Source organism: Camelina sativa, chromosome 12 (assembly GCF_000633955.1).
Source record: "Camelina sativa cultivar DH55 chromosome 12, Cs, whole genome shotgun sequence".
In the NCBI taxonomy this organism is placed as follows: domain Eukaryota; kingdom Viridiplantae; phylum Streptophyta; class Magnoliopsida; order Brassicales; family Brassicaceae; genus Camelina; species Camelina sativa.
This window is the reverse complement of record NC_025696.1, coordinates 17,719,926-17,742,858: the sequence shown is the minus strand read 5'-3', so window position 1 is coordinate 17,742,858 and position 22,933 is coordinate 17,719,926. Positions and strand designations below refer to the sequence as shown.

At 36.6% G+C, this 22,933-nt stretch overlaps 8 protein-coding genes across 10 annotated transcripts in view; 5 read left to right on the top strand and 3 right to left on the bottom strand.

Annotated features, from left to right (window-relative positions):
• On the top strand, positions 3,438 to 4,289 carry LOC104733616 (protein SRC2-like). Its single transcript, XM_010453185.1, has one exon. The coding sequence runs from the start codon at positions 3,438 to 3,440 to the stop codon at positions 4,287 to 4,289; it is 852 nt and encodes a 283-aa protein (XP_010451487.1).
• LOC104732060 lies at positions 4,478 to 6,457 on the top strand. 3 transcript variants are annotated; one of them, XM_019233759.1, is made up of 8 exons: positions 4,478 to 4,725; positions 4,834 to 4,907; positions 5,376 to 5,414; positions 5,482 to 5,535; positions 5,670 to 5,723; positions 5,817 to 5,870; positions 5,986 to 6,057; positions 6,199 to 6,457. In XM_019233759.1, exons 2-8 carry the CDS (start codon positions 4,839 to 4,841, stop codon positions 6,310 to 6,312), a joined length of 456 nt encoding a protein of 151 aa, XP_019089304.1. In that variant the 5' UTR covers positions 4,478 to 4,725; positions 4,834 to 4,838; the 3' UTR covers positions 6,313 to 6,457. The 3 variants fall into 3 exon arrangements, with proteins under 3 accessions (XP_019089304.1, XP_010449890.1, XP_010449888.1); XM_010451588.2 differs by having other exon boundaries at positions 4,478 to 4,734; positions 4,836 to 4,907; XM_010451586.2 differs by lacking the exon at positions 4,478 to 4,725 and having other exon boundaries at positions 4,746 to 4,907.
• Positions 7,083 to 7,722, top strand: LOC104732059 (protein RALF-like 33). The gene has a single exon (XM_010451585.1). It carries the CDS (start codon positions 7,142 to 7,144, stop codon positions 7,508 to 7,510), a length of 369 nt encoding a protein of 122 aa, XP_010449887.1. The 5' UTR covers positions 7,083 to 7,141; the 3' UTR covers positions 7,511 to 7,722.
• LOC104732058 (heat shock factor-binding protein 1) lies at positions 9,225 to 11,330 on the bottom strand. The gene is made up of 5 exons (XM_010451584.2): positions 11,192 to 11,330; positions 10,275 to 10,328; positions 10,137 to 10,160; positions 9,999 to 10,041; positions 9,225 to 9,585 (listed from the first exon to the last, which is right to left on the bottom strand). Exons 1-5 carry the CDS (start codon positions 11,192 to 11,194, stop codon positions 9,455 to 9,457), a joined length of 255 nt encoding a protein of 84 aa, XP_010449886.1. The 5' UTR covers positions 11,195 to 11,330; the 3' UTR covers positions 9,225 to 9,454.
• Positions 12,042 to 15,794, bottom strand: LOC104733615 (translocase of chloroplast 159, chloroplastic-like). Its single transcript, XM_010453184.2, has one exon. The coding sequence runs from the start codon at positions 15,622 to 15,624 to the stop codon at positions 12,160 to 12,162; it is 3,465 nt and encodes a 1,154-aa protein (XP_010451486.1). The 5' UTR covers positions 15,625 to 15,794; the 3' UTR covers positions 12,042 to 12,159.
• Positions 15,958 to 18,383, top strand: LOC104732055. Its single transcript, XM_010451582.2, has 4 exons — positions 15,958 to 16,951; positions 17,227 to 17,462; positions 17,606 to 17,815; positions 17,986 to 18,383. Exons 1-4 carry the CDS (start codon positions 15,991 to 15,993, stop codon positions 18,118 to 18,120), a joined length of 1,542 nt encoding a protein of 513 aa, XP_010449884.1. The 5' UTR covers positions 15,958 to 15,990; the 3' UTR covers positions 18,121 to 18,383.
• Positions 18,305 to 19,805, bottom strand: LOC104732056 (crescerin-1-like). The gene is made up of 5 exons (XM_010451583.2): positions 19,489 to 19,805; positions 19,266 to 19,372; positions 19,015 to 19,162; positions 18,722 to 18,916; positions 18,305 to 18,626 (listed from the first exon to the last, which is right to left on the bottom strand). The coding sequence occupies exons 1-5, from the start codon at positions 19,699 to 19,701 to the stop codon at positions 18,375 to 18,377; spliced, it is 915 nt and encodes a 304-aa protein (XP_010449885.1). The 5' UTR covers positions 19,702 to 19,805; the 3' UTR covers positions 18,305 to 18,374.
• The window catches only part of LOC104732054, a 4,914-nt gene continuing 2,149 nt past the window's right edge, over positions 20,169 to 22,933 (top strand). The window contains exons 1-7 of the mRNA XM_019234211.1: positions 20,169 to 20,452; positions 20,571 to 20,754; positions 20,841 to 20,909; positions 21,000 to 21,098; positions 21,414 to 21,493; positions 21,587 to 22,316; positions 22,488 to 22,911. Of these exons, the coding sequence (XP_019089756.1) occupies positions 20,169 to 20,452; positions 20,571 to 20,754; positions 20,841 to 20,909; positions 21,000 to 21,098; positions 21,414 to 21,493; positions 21,587 to 22,316; positions 22,488 to 22,911 (1,870 nt within the window). The remainder of the gene's footprint in view (positions 20,453 to 20,570; positions 20,755 to 20,840; positions 20,910 to 20,999; positions 21,099 to 21,413; positions 21,494 to 21,586; positions 22,317 to 22,487; positions 22,912 to 22,933) is intronic.

Genomic DNA, 22,933 nt, shown 5'->3' with positions numbered 1-22,933 from the left:
ATTCCTACACCTTCAAAATTCTCGAAATTTACAGTCAGTGCAAATTGAAGTTTCTATAAAGAGAAGATAGTCAAGATTCAAGAAAAAACTTTTTTTGTTTTCAAAAGATTTATTAATTATTTATACATGAGGTATGAGGAAAATAATCTTATTATATAAAGCTTGATGTCAAAATTACTAATTAACAAGATCGTTACATGTGTCAATTGTATCATTCAGATGTTGACACGTGTCAATTCTAAATTTATTAAGAATTTAAAAAATAAAATATAAAAATTCAAAACTTACCATAAAAATATTTTATATAAAAGTAAAATAGAGAAAAGAAAAACTAATAAATAGAAATTCGAAATTATAATCGTCTCATATTTTTTTTCACCAATCAAATAATTTATTCAAAAAGACTGTTATTGTAATATATATAACTAGATGTTCATCCGCGGTACACCGTGGGACTCTATTTTTTGTTTAGAAATGCAAAATAAAATTTTATTATTATATTAACTATATATGTATATAATATATTTTGTATTTTTTAATTTACTATAGTTTTACATCAAAAAATTGTGTAGTGTATAATTTCCATTGTCTACATATAGTGGTTTATCTATATAACAATTTGTGTCAGCTCGAGTCCGAAGGAGTATATTTATTAATAAAATCTCTCTTCCTAAGTTATGCTGATCTAGAGAAGGTAAACTCTCTTCCTAAGTTATGCTGATTTGGAGAAGTAATTTTTTTTTTAACAATTTGTGTTAGTTCGGGCCCCAAATTTTTTAAAAATTAAATTTATTATCAACAGTTTAATCACTTAAACTTTCAAACACATAAAAATAAGTTATTATCAACAGTTTTTTATAGAATGAATTAATTAAATATAAAATATATAATGCTAATGGGTGTTAGTCCAATACTTTTGGAAATTTGAATAGGAGAAAAACTTCTTAAGTTAGATTCCTAATTTGATATTAAAAAATTAATATTAATGGCATGATTGTAAATAAGTTCCAACTCCATGATTTATTTCATAATTGTCTCCAAAAATGTATATATAGATATATGAGTATGTAAGAATAACGTATGTGTTTTTGTAACTATAAAAATATTAAAGTAAAGATATATATAATAAATTATTTAATGTGTTCATAAATAAAATTTGTTGGTTGTAGTAAAGACTAAAGAGTATATTTTTATAAGTAAAATATTTTTGTGTGTACAAATACATTTTTAGTGTTAATGTTGATAGTATATTTGTAAATGGATATACATTAGTGTATTATAGCAAAAAAAACAATTATTTTCTATAACTAAAAGTTTATCTCTTTACTTTTATACATTATTTTTACTTACGAAAAGAATTAAATATATATTCTTTGTTAAATTTTATTTTATTTTAATAACTTTGAACTCATCTACAACTATTTTCTTTAACTAAAAGTGTATCTATTTACTTTTTTTTCAACCAAACAATAAATTAAAAGGAAATTCCTCAGTTAGTTGCCCAAACCGGAGGGAAAGGGTTTATTAAAAAACCTTCAGAGATAAGAGAACGTGAAACACATGCAAGATACTCCGCCTTCGTATCTGCTGCACACGAGATCCAGGAGATGAAGAATAGTAGGAAGGACTCCAGCGAGTTAAACTCATCGATCATGTTGGAGAAAGACGGGCAATCTTGGACTGCATCATTGTGAGTAACTCAGCACAATCAGTCTCAAAATGTTGACAAGTGATTCCTACAGCACGTATCCGCTCCATGGTCCACAACAACTCTTCTAACTCCAAATGCAAGGGGACAGGCTCCGTCTTAGACACGAGGTGAAAAACGTGGACATGCGAAGATGGAGATAGAGCTGACATGACCACCGTAAAAGAGAGCGCCTCTTCCCAGGCTAACTTATCGCCCAAAGCTTTAGCAATTATATCATTTGCCTCAATCTCTAAACCTTGAAAAACTTTTTTGTTTATGGCTTTCCAGATTGCCCATAAAATTCATGGTAATTGAAGAAGTTGATCAGGATCACCCTTTTGAGAGGCACCCTTCCAGAAAAAAAAAATCCAAATTCGATTACATCGACTCATTTGTAAAAACCTCTGACGAGACCAGAGTCAGAGATAATTCTCAAAATTCACACGAGCGAGGACATTCAAAGAAAACATGATTAATTGTCTCAACCGCAGAGTCGCACCTTTTACACCAAATGTCACATTGGATATTTCGGTGTATCTATTTACTTTTATAGATAGATTACTAAAATATTTACTTTATATTCTTTTAAATTTAATTTTATTTTTAAAAATCTAGACCCGTACATCGGGCGGGTCCTAATCTAGTAGTTTTATATAATTTCTTAGCTAGTAAGAGTTTGAGAATTTTTTTTCTGTCAAATTCACATTTTAGTTTTATATTATATTTAGTATATGATGTTTATGTAATTATTTGTTTTGGAAGTCTTGGTAACAATTTTGATATCAGTGAATTTGTTTTGCCCGGAAAAAAAATTTCGATGGAAAGAAAATTAACTACGTTTTATTTTCCTTTAATATAAATTGTTGTAAATGTTGTACCAATCCCATAATTTGTAACTAACAAAATAGTGGCCAATCAACAAAAACAAATAAAAGTTGTAACTAAAATTATAGAAAAAAAAAACCAAGGTACATCATAAAAAATTTTACAACCATCTTAGTTGGAAACATTATATTTGTACATGATATAGTGGATGATCAGTTAGGTTGTAATTATAAATTATTTATAGTTATATTCTCTTCGTATATAATTTTTTATTTAAGAAGAAAACATGTAGTCTTTAAAACTCCAAATTAATACTTTTTAGAAAAGGAATAAATAATAAAAAATTATCATGTAAAAACTAGATGTTTGTTAGAGAAAATTGTTACAATTGGGCTTAAAAGCCCTAAAACTTTTTGCAGTCTCACCAATTACCCACATAGGTTTTAGTAAATTTAAGCGGATAGAAACTTGAAATGCAGAGACGTGTTAGGATTTAAGATTACCTAAACACAACTAATTATTATTTTATTTATTTCATTATATAATTGTATCGGATTCTTTTCTAAATATGATTTTTTTGCATTTGATAAGATTACTTTTTTTTGATACTGCAAAATAAAATATATTTTTGAAACTAATAAATCTTTTCCCATGTCAAATGAGTCATGATTGTATACTTACAATTTCAATATTAGTATATATATGCTACATATACTAAAGAAAATTGTATATTTATGGGAAAAAATGGGTTCCAAAATTTCATTTGGATGCAATGTATTTCTGAAATTATTTTCCATCTATGTAATGACTAAATCTCTTATTTCCATTTGAATATAATTTTCTATATTTAGTTTATTATATCGTTTTCTTTCACATTATAAGCTCAACTTTGTGGAGTTGATGTTACACTCGCATTACAGTTATGGCGAATCTTACTCTAGAGCTCAACATCAATTCTGCAAGTAGCCTTTTGAATGTCAATCTCATCACAAAGATGGACGTTTACGCCAAAATCAACATTCGTGACGAAAACACCCAGAAGAAACAAAAGGCGAAAACCACTGTCGATCGTTCTGGTGGGTCTAACCCGATTTGGAATCAAGCTGCCAAATTTTCCGTCAACGAGAGGTTAGTCCGTGATGGTCGTTTGACACTTGTCATGAGATTAATTTCTCGTCGAATCCTAGGCAACAAAGAAATCGGAAGAGTTGGCATCCCGTTACTTGAGCTTTTGAATTCAGCCACGTGGCCAATTGGTAGTGGCAATAACAATCAGGAGATGATACTGATGAATCGTCAGGTGAGAACTCTGTCTGGAAAACAAGCAGGATTTTTGAACTTTCAGTACAGGTTTAAATCGGATTCACCAGTGGCAGTGATGGTTAATCAGAATTTGGTAGACCACACACCAGCAGCTGATCCTCCATCCTCGCAAATGGAGCCTCTACCTTTGGCTCCACCAGAAACACCGATTGAGTTTCCTAGGCTGCCTGAGCCACCAAGTCATTCGAGACATCCATTTGCCGTTGGACCGAGCGATGACTATGCAGTTGCCGTTGGACCGAAAGACGATGATCACCTTCCCATACATGTCTATAAAACTGTGACAATGGAGCAAGCCATTGGTCATCACAACTACATACCACCATCACCGAGCCTCCAAGGATATGAACCGTACGATTATAGAATGCCGACACCACAAGCATCACTACCGCCGGCACCACCGTCGTCACCAATAGGATATGATGGATATGGATATGGAAGGTGGATGTAACAAGAGCCCAAGGAGAGATGATAGAGACTTGGATTGGAAGCTGGGCTTTTTTGGGTGGGTTCGTTGTGTCTGTCTGATGGGCCAAACTCTTTTGTTCATTTTTCTTTGTATTTCTGTATTTCGCTTTCTTTTCCTTCTCTTCTGTAATCCTCCTCTATAAACAATTTCCTTCCTTCCCCTCTTGGACAACTTGATGAACTCATTGATCACCAAAATTACCCGACTAACTTCGACATACTGTATTAAAAAAGCAAAACAAAACGAAAAGCCATATTAGATCGGATGAACAAGAACAAGACCAAGTCTCGGGAATAACAACAACAACAACCACCTATCAGATAAAAAAGTAACATTATTATTTTTATTTTTATTGTCATTTTTTGTATTTTGAAAATTTGAGCGTCTGGTCTGAGCAACGACATCACTACTACTAATAAGTAATAAGGTCTCTCTCTCTCTCTCATGTTTGTTTCTTCTCACTTTACCAAATCTCTTCTTCTTCTTCTTCTTCTTCTTCGCCTGTAATTGTCTCTTTAAAATCTATAGATAATGGCGGACCAAACCTCCGATTCAACATCTCCACCGGCTCCTCTCTCCGTATCTTCTCCTACTGCTCCTGTAATCTCTCGCTCTCTCTCTCTCTCTCGTTTGCTCTCTAATTGCTTTAATTTATACGTGAGTAGTCTTAGGGTTCGTCTGGGTTTCTGAGTTGTTAATGTTCAGATTGAGATTTGTGCGGTTGTTTTATCATAATTGGGGTCTTTGATTTCAGATTTATCTAGGGTTTGGGATTCAATGTGGCATTGTTTGGAACCTTAGATCCTTATATTGTCTGCAACTTGTAACACATCTTTTGTTTTGTGGTCTTGATTCGAATTGAAGTGTTATAGAGAAGGTCTCGTTAATTGGATCTTGGGGCTACTCACTGTGTATCTCTTTAGATTTGGTAGTCAGATTTTGTTTGAACCATTCTCTCAGATTCTTTGTAGTCTGTTTATATAGGTATCAGACTTATGATTTTGTTTTTGAAGTGGTGGAATTGGAAACTGATGTTGTTGATCTTGGTTGTTTCTTTCTTTGTTGCAGAAGAAAGATAATACCAGTCCTGTTGATTCAAAGCTCACGGTATGTTGCTTTCTATCTTCTGATCAAAGGGTTTTTTTTCTCAAGTCCTTGATTCTGTTTTCTGTAGGAACTAAACGAATCGAGGGCTGAGTTGCTTAACAGGATCCAGAATCTGAAACAGGTTTTTTTAACACCATATATGTTCATCACTGACTTTTTCATCTTGTTATAGACATCTATTATCTTCTTTTTTAACAGGTTTTTTCTTGTTATATAACAATCTTGTATCTCTTCATCTGTTCATTATCGTCACAGGACTTACAGAGTTGGAGAGGTAAATTGGACACTCAAGTTAAAGTCTACCGTGAGGTGAGTTCCATTTCTATTCCTGTTTCTACTTTTTGTGGTTTTACAGGAGCTCTCCTCTTGAACTGCTATAAACTCTTCCTTGGTGCTTTACAGGAGCTCTCTGGGCTAAAGAAGACTCTGAATCTTGAAGTTGAGCAGCTCCGTGAGGTATGTATGTATGTATGTATGTATGTATATTGAGCCAGGATGCACATCGATATCATACCAGTTTCTGTTTCTTGATACATGCTTGATTTCGTTTCATTTCCATAAACAAAACTAGGAATTCAAAGATCTGAAAACCACCTTAAATCAGCAACAAGATGATGTTTCTGCTAGCCTGAAAAACTTAGGCGTGAGTCTCCTCATACTCTCTCTTCTTCCTTACTATTTTCAATAGATTAGAAAAAAGAAAAGAAAAAAAAAAGACTGGCTTTTAAGCTTACAGCGGCTAATCTATGTTTCCTCCACAATTCTCTATTTTTGTGACTTGCAGCTACAAGATAACCCCAAAGATTCAAAAGAGCAAATGGATAAGAGCAGTGAGGTAATAGAAGAGAAACTCGAAGCTCCATCGACTGATGACAATGCGAAAGAATCAGAGCATTAGATGTTTGTTCTTATGATCTTGTCACTATTACTACTACTACTACTATTAATTACCACTACATTGAGATTGTACTGGTACGCTTAAAACGTGTAGTTCTGCGGTTTAGTTGATTCTAATGATGCACCATGACTCAATGGTTTGCAGCGGGTTGCTATGCCAATAACTTGATTCCAAATACAGAACCAACTTTAGTTCATATCTCAAAAAATCAAGCTTCTCCTCCGTTCTTGACATCAAACGTGATTTTTAATATTTATGCATATCAATCCCATTATTGATCCCAAAGTTAATATGCAAAATCTTAAGATAGGAATAGGAGCTACATGTAAAGTTGTGCATTCCCCTAATTTTAAGATATATTACATATAGAAGCTTTTGAAATTTCAAAATGGATCAATCAATGAACCAACCAACCAACCAAGTACTACATGATACCAATAATTTCACTTGTGTGTTTAATTTTTGAAATAAAAGTTACTCCTTTTTTTTTTCTGTTTCTTCTGATATTCTTCTTCATTTGTTCAAATTTTTCAATTTAGCTTTTGATTTGTCAACCAATTTGAGCCTAACTATATAATGTTTTCTTTCATAAGTTGGTACCATAATCAATAAAATAAAAAAAACGAAGTTTATTGAAGGACACAAAGCACCTAAAACGCGTTAAAACATTTATTTTTATACAAGTGTCAAGTGGCATAAACCCGTAAATATTCCAGACGGTAGTGGCAATTTCAATAACACTTTCTCTTTTAAACCATTTCTCTCTCTCTGTCTTCAATAAAACTTTTCAAACACTCCAAAAAAAAGCTTTGAGAAAAAGAAAGAAACAATGAGAGGACTCTCCACAAAATCCGGTGCGATAATCACCGCAATTCTCACCGTCAACTTCTTACTCACCACCTCCGCAACAGCAACCTCCCAATCCTCCGTCGGTGTTTTCATGCCGATCACTGAGTCGAGATGCACCGGTTCCATCGCCGAGTGCTCCTTATCATCCTCAGAGTCAGAGGAGTTCGAGATGGACTCTGAGATCAACAGGCGTATATTAGCTACGACGAAGTACATAAGCTACGGAGCGCTGAAGAGGAACACGGTGCCATGCTCACGACGCGGCGCATCTTACTACAATTGCCGACGTGGAGCTCAGGCTAATCCTTACTCTCGTGGTTGTAGTGCCATTACTCGTTGCAGACGATGATGATTTACCAATTTACTACTTTCTCTTCTCTTTTTTTATGTACTTTAAAAGTTTTAATCCTCCATTCTTTATATTTATACAATTTTTTTCCTAAGAGTATTATTTACTTATGTTTATAATTTCATTGCAGTATCATTTTCAATTTCGTGAACATATATAGTAGTAGTGTATGTACATTTCATTGCAATATAAGTTTGATATATGAACAGATATATATATATATATATAGATGTATACATTTCTGATTAATATATTTATCAGGAATTATCAGTAATGATTAAGGTGTAGTGTGAAATAATAGTAATAAAGAAAACAATATTTATGTGTATGGGTGCTTTTTGCATGTGCAGGAGAGAAATCCAGGTGTTCATATCATATGGAATAAATGTGATTTTTAAAAATTTTAGGTTTTAAATCTATAGCTGTTGTTCATAATTCAAATGGAGACAAATTAGATGGCGATTAATAAATTTTGTTCCTACCAAAAAAAAAAATACATTTTTGGTTTACTTTTTATTGTTGAATAATGGAGTAATATTTAAACTGTGGAGAAGTGGGAAAAATAGAGAGAGTCAATAATTGGGATTGGTTGGGGCCAAAAAACTAAACGGGCAGCTTCACATGCAAATGCTTTCGGCAGAACCACACGTGGCTTATTTATTACGTTTTTTTTTTTTTTTTTTCTGGTATAGAAGTATAGAACTAACAATAAATTTATATTAAATTAGATATTACTACAATTTGTGTAAAAAACAAAGAAACGAAAAGAAAAATATGTCAACAATTGTGAGTACAACAGCTTACTTGTCTTGTTGGAGGAGCCACTTGGGGATGGGGGAGGAGAAAAAAATGACAAAAGAAAAGAAAACGTTACAATGAGAGAAGTGAGAACAAGAGAAAAGAAAAAACTAATTTACTCCCATAATTAGAGGGGAGGCTGATTTTTGGGGAGAAAGGTCAAAAAAACAAATGACAAAGCAATAAATATAGAGCAGACACTTTAGTTTTTAATGCACTTCATCTAAACGGCCCTTATTTGCTCCTTGGTCCCTCGAGGAGTTTGTCACATTTACGTATAAAAACTATAACTACAAAAATAAATCTATACCCTACAAAAATAATACTATAAATTACTGAGTTACTACATAGCCAAAGTGTGGAGCAAGGGGGTTTCGACCGCAAACTCATACCTCATGGACAACCATATACCAACTCATCACCAGCCGATTGTTATTGACAAATTGATAATGATAAGTTTGTTTCGTTGCTTCTGCTTACGTTTATATTATTGTTTTTTGAAACCAACCTCATACCTTTAAACGAATAGGGCATAAAAAGTAAACTGGACTATATTCTTTTGTTTGAATTCACGTTGGGCGTAAAAGTAAACTGGAATATATTTTTTACTATAGAAGTATCACTTATTTTGTTTTAAGTAAAAACACATGCGAACATAGAAATTGCGTTTTCAAACTTGAAATCCTAATACAGATATATGAGTTCAAATAAATCCTAAACCATATCTACATTACTGTATATTAAATGGTTAAAACTTGTCATTGCTGTATATTCGGTCTACCTATGGCTCCAAATTTACTTCCGGAATCAAACCGAAGATGTAACAATAGTCAAGTTGGAAACTTCGTTCGCTAGTTTTTTTTATTTTTCCCTTATAACTTGTGGTTGTAATGACTTCTCACTACTCTCGAAACCAAAATAGAAAAGGTAGTTCAATAGTTCATAAGTGCAGAGTAATGTAACGCACCACATCATCAATCTAACTTAACAGTAATAAACTCATTTCTTAAAACAGGAATTTAAAAGTAAATACTGCTCTTAACAAGTTTCCATAGATTTTTTTCTTTTCTTCTGCAAATGCTGTTATAAGCAAAAAGATCATGACCAGTCAAGCATTTGATAGTTGGTGAGCACCACTCTCCCTTTTCAACTGGAACTAGCCGGTGTTTTGGGTTCATCTTTGACGGCTGGAGGAGGAGTGCCTTCTACTCCCATCTCGGCTCTTAGATCATTGATGCTTTGCTCCAGCTCATTGATTCTACCTCCCATGTCATCAAGTGAACCATCAAAGTTAAGGAGATCAAAACCAAAATGTCAAGAACACAAAATTGCTGATCAAAGAGTTCCCACAGATTCCAAAATTTGTACAATATCATGGTGACAAAGTTGGATTTTGTTAGCGAGCAGAAGAACAAGTATGTATATAATATCAACTTAACAAGAGAACATACAATGGAACAATGTGGTTCTATGACTATCCATAGAATAGACTCATTTAGACTCTCAAGACTTACTTAAAATCAGAAACAGATTCTATTGATCATTGCTTATTTCTAGTACTAAATTTCTTTTCTTAAAGACACAAAGAATCACTTATCACGTATCATCATTACTGCTCTAGGAGGGAGACATATAAAATATTCTAATGAAAGCAACATTCAAGCAAAACCACAGATTGGTATAAGGATATTCTTTGTGATGATGGAGTCCGACATTGTCTGGAACCTGGTTTGCTGAAACACACAATGAGACCAAATTTAATCAGAATCTACCTATTGAAGTTATAATTTTAAGGCCTACGAAGACATAAAAAAGCTGAAAAACTTACCATCTGATGGAGAAGATTTTGGACCTGGCGTATAACATTTCAAGGTATCAGTGATATAACCAAGTGATGATATTGTCTCAAAATGAGAAACATACCAAACAAAGAGAAGAAATAACTCTATTAGAAACGGAAACTCACAAAAGCTGTCATATCAGCAGTGCTCTGCTTAGAGTCCTCAGAATCATGTCCATCCTGTAACCATAAAGGAAGATACTGTGTAAGAGGAAGCAAAAACACAACCCAATTGGATCTATTGCATGCATCAAGACATGAAGATGAAGCATAAACCTATTGCTCATGAAGTATAATTTCTATCTGAATTATCTTAGTACCAACATCATCACACACAGAAAACTCAATACATTGACATTCCAAAGAAAACTTATATGGCGCGCCAATCAGATCCTGAACTTTTATCATCACAGTACTGGAGTTCCAGCAAAGACTGAAATCCTCAAGTACAAAAAAGAATATAAACTCAACTTCGAAAATCAATCCACATATGAACCTAATCCGAAGATAGAAAATCTGAACTCTATTGCTGATGCTTTATATCAACGTAAAAACTCGTGTTAAGGACAAACAAGTATAAGCTTATATAGCTCATGGAGGATAATCTCAATCTGAAATTTCTTAGTACCAACATCAAACACACACAAGAAAAAAAAAAAATCCGATACATGAACATTTCTAAGCACGGCTATACAACAAAGAAAACAGATTCTAAACTTATTTCAAGTTTCGCGATACTGGAGTTCTTGCAAAAAACCGAATTCTAAAGTATGAATCCAACAAAAAAAATCCCCAAAATCGTCCAGATTTCGCTATATAAACTCACAATTTGGGTAATCGATCTACAATAACAGAACAAAATTCGGAAAAAAAATCATGCCAGATTCCAATAAACCGTTTAAAAAACCTAATCCGAAGATATATCATAGGAAAAAAATATAGTCTTAAAATTAAATCGAAAAAATCCAGGTAACGAGCCTAGGGTTCGTGAATTGATACAACAAATTCAAGAAACGCGCACTGATCTGAAGAAGGAGACATACCATTTTTAGGGTTTTTTCTTCAGTCTGATCGGACGATTTGGGGGAAATTTTGATTCAGCGAAAAGCGATGAGAGGATTGAGAGAAGCGATGTGTGTATAACCCAGACTTATAGATCTGAAATGTCTAAAATACCCCTCTTTACTTTAGTATCCGTCGTTATGATTTCACTGGGTGGGATCGTGTGTGTGTGTGTGTGTGATTCAAATTTCAATTTCAAATTTATATGGACGTTTTGGTAGTGAGATCTAGATCTTTGGATGATCCAATTTGGTTTAATTTTAAACGGATTACAAATAAAAAATGTGGGTGTCGATATAAAAAGAAAAAAAAAGTTTATTTGACAAAAAAGGAAAAACTAAAAGTTGATAAATAAATCTTTGGCCATTTTTCAAAAACTTTGGTTGGTTATTTATTATTATTGTTTACAAAACCATAAAATTGTTTTGTTTACACAATAAATTAAGTTAGCATACAACCTAAGCTATTTTAAGGTCACACAATGCAAAAAGTTTATAATACAATTTTAAAGTATCTTTATTTGTAATTATCTTATTTTCAAAGTTGGGTTATTTTTGTTCCTCTTGATGAAGGCAGACCAATTTGACTTGTATTATGTATAAGACCAATGGCATAAACCCTGAATCCATTGATGGGTCAATCCTACAATCCAATTAATACACATTGATGACTAAAGTTTGTAGACAAATTAAGGAGGTTGTTGAACATTATAGCATGAATTACTAGAGCACAAGTTCACACCATTTGGTTAGATTGTTTCTAACCCCACAAACCAAAACGACCAAATAGGAGAAGAAGTAACAAAACTGACATAAGAGAAGGGTCCTTATCCTCACAACATTTGTATTTGATATATTTAATTTCGTGTATTGTTAATGGCATAAACACAGAATCCAAAAGTGATGACCAAAACATGTGATATGTAACAAATTATACAACAAGAGCAATTTTAAATATCTTCTTTTCCACCATAGACCGAAGTGAATACGGACATCAGCATAGGAACCAAACCTATAACAGACATTGACCCTCTCATCCTCACCAAGTCCTGTGCGTCGTTTCTACAGCCACGGCTTCCAATGGAAAACCCGGTGTGCAAATCGGATGTATCGAGATAGATACCCAACCGTTTGGTTGCTTGGAACCCAAGTCTTCCTCTTCTGGTTCTCACACGACCAGAAACCCAAGCCTTCTCGTCTTCTGGTTCTTGATTCTCAATGAGAAGTGTTTCTTGCTCGAGACATTCTTGACTCTGTTCGTCCCAGATAATTTTAGGGTAACAATCCAGCAATTTCCTTTTCTTCTCCTCCAAATCATCATGTGAATACGAAGTATGCCCTGAGTTTAGCAAAACATTCCACAAGGAACAAAAAAGAGTAAAAGAGCTAGGCTGGGAGCCAAAGACACCAGCCTTTTCCACATCGGTATTCTGCTTCTCAAAAGAACCGGCTTTAGACTTTATCTTAACCGAGCAACATAAGATCAATAGGTTCAGTCTCCAGTCTGGACAAGTAGATTCACTGCTTTTGTTTGCCGAGAAAGAGCTCATGTTGTTCTCCGCTAGAACAATTCTAGGCATCTTGCTCTGGCCTACACAGCTTAACTTAGGCACTGCTTGTCTGATTGATTGGTGCATAAGAGAAGATCTCTGTGCAATAAAGTCTTTGCAGCTTAAAGTATCTGGCACATCAGAAGCTGCATGAGTTAGAACCACGATAGCATTTTGCCAAATTGATGAGCCCAGAGAACTGGTAATGATTCTAAGTAAACGGATGTCGGGAGTGTCATCTAGACGGTCAATATAGAGGAAGACATCAATTGGGAACTTTCTCATGCTCTTCTTTATCGACATAAGGACTTCCTGATTAAACTGTTCCTCAGTTGCGGAAGACATGAGACCTGGAGTATCAAGTATTCTTATCAGGATTCCTCCTACATTCCCAAATATGTAATTTGCAGACTTTGTGGTAACTCCAAATGCACCAACAGGAGACTTACTCTCCCCAAATATTGAATTAATCGTTGCACTTTTTCCCACCCCGGTTTTTCCAATAACAAGGACGTTAATGGAGAAGTCTAGATCATCTCGGACCTCTTGTTCAGGCAGCACTATCTTTGTTCCGTCAGACACGTAATCAATCCCGAAGGATGTTTGATGTTCTCCACCAGCTAGGCTCAGCTTAGACGCAGCTTCAGTAACAGCTGAATTTTCACTGCAATTACCTGTGCTTCTTATAATCCTCTGGAGCTTCTCTTTCAAGAGCTGGGTCTTCTCAACTCTTTCCTTGACTTTCTCACTTATCAGCTGCAAAGAATGATCAGAGGGTAATACTTCTGAATAATTCTGGAAAGTGGACTCAGCGAGCTTCTCCCTTGTATCGCCTGTTCCTTCGTAATTTTCAAGCTCCATAAAAGTTTGATTGTGAATCACCTGTGCCATCTTCGTCTCATTTTCCATCATATCATAAGCAACTACAGAAGAAATTTCAGGCATGGTTCTCTCAATATCTTTAACCGAAAGCAAAATGGTTTCTTCTACGCCCACTGAGATTTGATTTGGTTCACTATCAGACTGAAAATTGACCTGTTTATTAATGTGCTCCGAAATCTGCTCCTTCCTTTCCACAGTCTCATTGGCCGTCTCAAAGAAACTTCTTAAAGTTGATGCGCTATCTTCACCAGGAAGTGATAACTTCCTATCATCATCGTCTAATTCTTGATTTTCTTCATTTTCAGACTCTTGTTTAGCATTTTGGTCGGACGAACCACACTTACTTTCGACGAAATCTATTTTTCCAGCGACCTCAAGGTTCCTCGTCGTTACAAAATCCGGAGTTGGAGTCAACTGAAAACTTTCAGAACTCATACCAACTTCAGGTTTGTCCTCGGATTCAGGTTGTTCTAATTCACTAACAGCACCAGAATCATTTTCGAAGTCTTCTTTTACCTCCCCCATCATATTTACAGCGGCTTCATCCCCTGCGTCTCTGCTTTCTGATCCAATAGATCCCTCACCTGGAATAACCAATTCATCTGCTTCACAAGCACTACCAACATAAGTTATGTTATTGCTGATACTTGCTTGACCCACCCCTTGTTCGACAAGGCTGCTGATAGTTTCATCTGCTTCTATAATATCCTCATGAACAGCGTTTCCTTCACTTTCCAGTAGAAACTCATTGCAATCACGTGGCACAACACCAAGAATACTCTCAGAGGACATCAACCCATCGTCAAAAGATTTCTCTTGCACCATATCTTCCTCTGGGGAAACAAGTTCACCTACATTATAGCCTGAGTAGTCTGGTTTATCATTCATTCCCCTTTTTGCTAATTCAACTGCATTATCTTCTACTCTTTCTGCATCACTTTGCTTCATCAATGCGTCAAAGTCATGAATGTTACCACCACCATTGTCCTTGTTGATGGCACTTTGAACATCACCTTTCTCGATGAACTGCTTGAAACTTTGACCCAATACCATACTCGCCTCAGTAGAGCTCCCTTCATTTTCCGCCATAAAATCATTAGAACCTCCTGGTAGAACACCGAGAGTTGCTTCCTCAATACTCCCAAAGGACATCAAATCATCATCTAATTCTTCTGAATAGTTCATTCTCACCACTTCTTCCTCTGTAGAGACAACACCCGAACACTCTGGCTCATCAACGACTCCATTATCTCCAAATTGCAATACCCTATCTCCAATTTCGGATTCTTCATCACTAGGAGCCTTTGTAACACGCAAAATCACAGCCTCTTCGTCACCACTACCCAAAATTTCGTCAAATTCCTCATCATCCAAAGACAAAATAGCCCTAGGAATGACTACTTTTGCTTTCATGCTAACTCTATCAGCTTCACTATCTTCACTCTCACTAACTCCCTCAACCTCATCACTAACCTCACTCCCTTCCTCAAAAGAAGAGTAATTCACGGACGCTTCCTCATCAATATCATCAGCAAATGGTCTATAAATCACACTCCCACCTGAAAAATCATCACTCCCATCTCCAACATCTCCACCTAGCTCTTCCCCTAGTAGCCTTTGAACCCTAACCCCACCCGTAATCACATCCTCTAACTCATTCTCATCGTCTGCGTCCCCAGAAACAGACTCAAAACCGTCATCTGTCCCAGAATCAATTCCCCTACTAGCTTCACTACTTGCTAAGCTATGTTCCTCGATTACAGAATCATCATCATCATCATCATCCTCATCAACTGTAAGAGGTGCACGAATTGGAACAGAACCAGCAGATGAAAACGAGCCAGAGAGAGTACGCGTGAGAAGAAAAGATTCAGCTCTTGCCGCCGCAACCGCTCTCACCGCAGAAATCGAAACGCGAGGCTTCTCCGAATCGACCGTTGCTGCCGCGAGAATTGAAACAATTCCAGGCTTCTCTGATTCCATTTTTACTCAAAACATCCAAATAATACAAAAAGGTGTATTTTGTAGTTTTGTGTTTGTCTGTGACGAGTTTGTTAGGGTTTAATTTAAGATTTATGTGAAGCTTTTTGTGGATATGGAAGTGATAGTGTGGAAGACGAAAGAGCCACACAGAGAGTGAGAGCGATGCAAAACGAAACAGGCGGCTGAAGACAAATTTAATGATTTTGCCTAATTATCCACTTTTGGGGTCAATTTTGATCATTTCAAATTTGAAAAAGGAATATACGGAATAATTCAAAAGTTGTGGGGTTTATTTGTTATTATTACTTTTTATCAAATGTGTCTAATAAGAAACTCTCTCTGGCTAAAACCATCTCCGCCGTAGCCATGGCGGTTCTCCGATACGCCGTCTTCTCATCTCCGTCCCCTTTGCTTCCGTCGTACTCCACCGGAAGGAGAGTTTCTTTAAAAGTTACACGGTGTTCCTCGGTTTCGGTTCCGTTCTCGTCGAAGTCATCAAGAAGGAAAAATTACCTCCGACCCAAAATTCTCAGAACCCTAAATCCGAAGCCTCAAGAAACCGCCTTAATCGGAATCAAAACGCCGGAAAATGTTCCTCCGAGCGACGTAGTGTCTAACGAGAGTGATGATGTAGAGGAGGAGGAGGAGGTTCAGGTCTTAAGTAGCTCTGTTGTGCCAAAAGAGGGGAATGGTGAACTGAGTAAGCTCTCTCCGAAGTTGATAGCCAAGTATGGATGGTGGTTGATCGGAATTTTCGCATTTCAAACTGTTTGTGCTGTTTTGTTTCTTGGAGACTCAACAAAATCGGATAACACGCCGGAAACTTCAAGTGGTAGTGGTGGTCGTCAAGACGGGGAAAGAGAGAGCAGTGTGGTTTTGCTTGAGGATCTTGAGATGAATGTGAAGATTGCAGAGATCAGAATGATGGCACGTGAAGCACGTAAAAGTGAGGGTAAGCAAGCAGAGGATGAAACTGGGGTTGACATTGAGAAAGAGATAGGAGCAAGATTGTCTAACATGGAGAAACGGTTGAATTCTCAGAGAAAAGGTTTGGCGGGATTGCGTGTAGACCCGTTGGATGAATCTGGAAATGATGATTTGAATAATGAGAAAAGTTTGATGTTTGAGAAGAAGTATAAGTTTAAAGCTGAGAAGCCACCAACGGGTAATGTGAAAGGTTTTGGTGGAAGTAAGGGAAACAATGAGCTAGTGTCTGAGACTGAGAAGGCAGGGAAAAATGGGAGTGTTAGTGAATCACAAGAGGGTGAGAAGAATCCTGAAGAACAACAAAAAAAGGCTGGGGATTCAGATTCCAAGATGGTTTCTGGTATGTTTTAGAATAAAGTGCATAATACCACAACAACATCTTGCTAAGTAGTGCATTGATGAGTTGTGTTAATTTGCAATTAACAAATGGTGCTGTTAGGGATGTATTGAATAGATATTGGATTGACTAGCAATGAATAGATTGGAACAAACAGGTAGGGTTCTAAGAATTATTCCATAAGTGTTCTGACATAATCGTTGCAACACATGGAATATGCTAACTAGTCATGAAGACGAAATATCTTGCACAACCCTCAGCTTATCTTAAAATTTTAGGTGCTGCTCAGGATCCTGAGCAAAGACGACCATCAAACGAAACTAAGAAGTCAAAGAAATCTGGAAACCGAGTGAGCGGAACACCGAATATGGAAGCTGGTTCTGGATTTGGTAGCACTTCGTTGTCAGGGAAACATGGAGACGTCAGGAAAGGAAAACCGCTGAGGAGAGCAAGGGAGGAGAAACAATCTGAGAAAGATAATAATATGTGGTGGCTGAAGCTTCCTTATGTGCTGGTAGGTGATATATTAGGTTATGAGAGCATTGTTCTTGCCGGTTTTATGAATAATATTTGACTTTTGGTTTTAAAAGCTCTGATTGCCAGATCCAATAAACTAATTCACAACCAAGAACTTACCGTTTCTCTTTTTTCTTCCAGAGAATTCTCATGCGGAGTAAAATAGATCAAGACATATCCGAGGGATATTTTACCTTAAGAAGCGAATCTATGGAACAAAATGAGGGCCAGATTTCACACATGATTGCATTTGAGGATCAAAGTGATGCTAGAAACTTCTCTTATCTGCTTGAATCAGTTTTTGAAGACTTAGATGAGTTCATTGCAGATATAGCTCCTGTATCAACCAAGGTAGATAACTCATTCTTCTACTAACTATATTCTTCTTTTCTAATGTCTGTGAAATTTACTTAGGAGATTTGCGTTCCTCAGAACCCTGGATTTCTCTTCATGATCAGAGAGTATAAAGTATACTAGATTCTAAGAGCATTGAGATTGTATTTTTTACTTATTCACTGTAGGATCTTTATGACGAAGTGAGTTCTGGTGGTAAGAATGTGATAGTTGTGAGGAAGAGGCAGCTTACATTGTACGCTGGACAACCATTCGAAGACGTTGAAAGAGCTTTGAGAACTCTGATTCAAGAACAAAGATGAAAAAGCAACAACATCACTTCGGAATGGAAAAATTAGAGACTCCAGAGATGATTGAAGTGGATGACAAAGTCAGTAAGAACAATGGAGCCAAACCAACAATTTTTTTTTGAAGCTTAATGAGCCAATGAGCCTCTAGTGTACTATGGCATTAACATTGGAACTGAGAGGACAAATCCAATAGGGATAGGAGAAATAGAAAGATCGTTATATCATGTAAAAACGTATTTTACATGAATGAGAGAGAACAACAACATTTATTGAGATGAGACAATCTTGATCATGGCTTGTGCATTGAGCCCTGTTACATTCTTTTCACAAAACTTCTGCCAAGCTTCTTGTTTGCTGCTTCCGTCTTCGTCTTCTTCTGCAATCCATGTAAATTTCTGGAAAACCGAGTTCACCATACCCCTCGCGGCTTCCCTTGCCTCTGGCAACTTGTCACTCAACAAATCCGCAGCCATTTGCGCAAGCACAACCATCCCAAACTCTTCCATTTCATTTAGCTCCTGATAACCAAACATACAGAGACAAAAAAATCAATCACACAATTCAAGAATAGAATAACTTTATCTCTAAACATTTTAAAGAATTGTAAAAATACCATTTTAGAAACGCAGTTGGAAGTAGACATAGCAGCTTTGGCCCTGACACGAGGGTTACTGTGACGGACATAAGTCTGGAGCTTACGCAAAAGAGGCAAGCGAGCCACCGAGTTAACCATCGTGTTCAGCGCTTTATCTGCTTCTTCACACACAAACTTCTTGTCTTGTGAAGCTTTCATCAGCAACTGCAACAGCTGTTTTTTAATTTCACCATCAAGATTACCAAAATGTTAAATTAAGAATCCATAGCCCAATCAAAAACTAAAAATGACAGAAGAAATCAAAATTTTACCAGATCGTCCATTGATTTCAAATGAGGTCCTTGGAGCAACTTTTCTCCATAAGCAATGAAGATATCAGAACAAGTCATAATGGAAGTCTTGCACAAAGCACTTCTAGGGTTCTTCATTGCCTTCACCATCACAACTATAAGCTTTTCTCTACACATTCAAATTGATCCAAAAACAAAAAAAAACAAAATCATCACCAGACTCTATAAGCGCTTCAGGCACTGATAAATAGAATAATTCAAAAGAAACTCACAGTATTGGTAGCAACAGAGAAGAGTGATAAATTGCAAATCTCCTTGTGTTGTTCAATGACTCGCATACTTTAATCCAATCCTTTGATCCTAATTCTTCTACTAACCTCTTCAATATATTAACAAAAAAAACCAAGATAAGTAGATTGAATATATGATCATCATCCAAACAAATCACTCACTCCACATCGACATAGTTGTAGAAATCAGAGGAGAATCTTTTACCTTGACAGAGGATTCAGGATCTTCAATTGGTTTGAGATTCTCCGAAGCAACGTATTCAACAGTCGATTCAGGCACAGCGACAGGGTTGTTTTCATCGTTCAGACCAATCTCTGGTTGCTTTGAGACAATCTCTGGTTGCTTTGAGAGTTTAGCCAGCTTCTTAGGTCGTTCCTGTGAGATCGGACGTGCGTTTTCAATGTTCCTTAACGCCATTGATGCAAGTTTTGCGATTTCAAAGAGATAGAGAGAGATTTTTTGAGTTTTGAAATTGTGCTGTGGAATAATAATCAATGGAAGGTAGGGTTTAGTTAATTATAAAGACGAAATTTTTGTTCCCTTTTTCGCATTTTCTATTCGAAAATCAAAAGGAGAAAAAAAAGCTTAAGATAAAGTTAGCCGTTGGGAAAGTTTTTGGCTCCAACGGTCATAATCATCGGTTCGGTTTAGTTAAACTAGATTCGGTTATCGTAATTGGTATTTTCCAATTTAGTAATTTCTCTTAAATTCTACGAAACGACGGCGTTTAGGTTATCACTTTACACGCGAGTTTGGTGTGTGTGACTGTTGAAGTCCAAGGTAGAGAGAGAGAGAGCTTCTTCCTCCGTCTTCAATGGCTTTCGTCCTCAATTGAAATTGAATCCCTAGAACAATTAATTTGAGAATTCGACATCGTTGTTTTTATGGACCAAGACTATCGAAACTCTAGAACGTCGGTGTCGCATCATCATCAAATGAGGATGACGGTTCCACCACCACCGTCTCCTCAACCATCGCGACCGGTTCTTGCTGAAAGTGATCAGACTACATCGGAGCTTCGTTCTCTCGATTGTAATCTTACTTCCTTATGCGATCATATTCAATCCGAAGGTTTCGGGTCCGGTGCGTTTTCCGATGTTGTTGTTAAAGCTATGGGATCCAGCTACCATCTCCATCGGCTTATTCTATCTCGCAGCTCTTACTTCAGGTATATGATCGATTGTTAATTATCAAAAAATCTCAGCGGTGTTATGTGGGGATAGGTTTGATTTTGATGTTCAGGTTTTGAATTTTGATTAGAATGTATGCAATTTTTGTGATTTAAGGACTATGCTCCAAGGTCCATGGAAAGAAGCAAGCTCTCCGGTTGTTAACTTACTTGTGGATGATAAAAATGTTAATGGAGATGCAATTTCTGTTGCTTTGGCTTATCTATATGGGTATCATCCTAAGCTTGATGATGATAACGCCTTTCGCGTTTTAGCTGCAGCTTCTTTTCTTGATCTTCAGGTATTCTTAATACTTATGACTTAGATCAATATGTCTAGGTTCTTGTGGATCAGTTTATCTAAAAACTAGAGGTTTTTGTCATTCAGGATTTGTGTGCAATATGCACTGATTTTATTATTTCTGAGCTGAGGACTTCAAACTTCCTGGCATATCAGGTTTGAGAAATCTCAGTCATGTGTATTTTTCAACCTCTTTTTTTCTACGTGAATCTTGAGTACACAGAGCTTCTTCCACTTTTGACTCAGGTGTTTGCTGAGAGCCAAGACTATGGCATACATGGAGAACGTGTAAGGAATGCTTGCTGGGGTTATCTCTGTCAAAGTGGTGCTGTGGAACTGAGAGAGGTAATTTAATGTCTATGCTTTAGACTGACATTATGATTTTTGTGTCGTTAGTGATTGTCTCGTTTCTTTTTGGGTATCCGTCAGAAGCAAAAATATCCCCATACAAGTAAATCTTGTTCAACCCATCTCGCTGCTAAATTGTTTGTCCCAACTATTGACATGATGTATCTGGCTTCACCATCTTCCATTTTGATACCATTCTATCTTGAACGCATCTTATACTGATATTGAACAGTATTCAACCTAGTTTTGTAGTTAGAAGTAAGTCTTCTAAATTTCTGTCTTGCTAATTATTTATTCGCATTTTATTGTCAGATGCTGCCAAAACTCTCTGCACAGACTTTATGTGCATTGCTGACATCTGATGAATTATGGGTCCCTAGTGAAGAAAAACGGTATAGAATTGCATAGACTAATTGGATTACAGTTTATACTGTATGTTATATTTCTTAAGCTCCTTAAACCGTGTTTCTTTCCATGTCAAAAAGGTTTGAACTGGCACTGTATGCCTTCATTGCAAATGGTGCTCTTTCCAACACAGAACATTCCAATCAAGATTCCAGATTTGAGAAAGGGACTAGCTTTCCTATTGATTCTGCTATATCGAAGGGAAAAAATATGATGGATGATTTCTCCTTCGGGAGTTTGGAAAGTAAGATTGGTCATTTAGATATAGAAGACGGCCTAAGAGATGCTAGTGATGATGTGATTGTTCCAGTCGCAGAAGGTGTTGTTGATTTCCAAAGAGGTGTTTCTGGTTCAAACCTCGTCTTTCAGCAATCTCCTAGCTCACAAACAAGCTTTGGTCGTACTAGCACCAGTGTTGTTGATAAGACAGAAGGCAGTGGGGTGGCAATTGAAGGACCTTCTGAAGAAGCATACCATTTGGGTAATGATAGTTGGTTATCAGGAGCAGACTCTAGAAATTCTCCTACTTTAGGTTCTTCTTCTGATGGTTTTGTGGTCAATGACTGGGGAAACTGTGGTGTTTCTGCTCTAACATGGGGTGGACGGGTTGTGGGGACAAGGCAAGGTACAGGTTCTGTTAAAGGAAAATGTGGATTTACTGAGGAAGAATACGGTGCCTTTGTTAACACTTTTGAAGGTGGTTCGCTTTTGTATTGCAATATGTCTTTTGAAATACTACTGAACGCAAGAAAAGAACTTGAAGAGCTGGGTTTCCCTTGTAAAGCCGTGAATGATGGCCTCTGGTTGCAGGTTCGTTGTCCTTAAACTTGCTTCCTTTCTCACTCAAACAGTCTTAGAAAGTTAGGGGTGGTTGATCCGCTTAGCTTTGATACATTTGTCTTAATAGTAGCAATTCTACTCTGGTTTTAAATGTTTGCGTACATAAATGCATTAATGTTTTTATGTTTGACTACTATTCAGATGCTTCTCAGTCAGAGGGTGCAGGAAGTGGCTGCCAACACATGCAAAAGGTGTTGCCTTATCAGTGTTGCATGCGCGTGTAAACAGGGATTTGGGGTTTCACATGGTGCAGCCTTTAACAACTATTATTGCCAAGACAATGTGCAGAACAATATGATGGGAGACATGGAAAACGTGTATGTGACGGAATCTTCTCAAGGCGAAGGAATAGGTATCTTTAAGCCTGTCAGGATCAGTGTCAGAGGACAACACATCGATGGACTTGCAGGCATTGGCTGCGAAGCTACATTTGTGCCACCACCTGCTTGGCCTCCTACACCTTTTGTGTATTCTCGTGTCCCCATTAGCAGAAATGGTCAGCAACCTATTGCTAGTGATGGTTCTGAAGGTAGGATTGATCAGAGTGGGGAAATTTCTAAAGATGGTTTGACAGCTCTTGTTGGGCT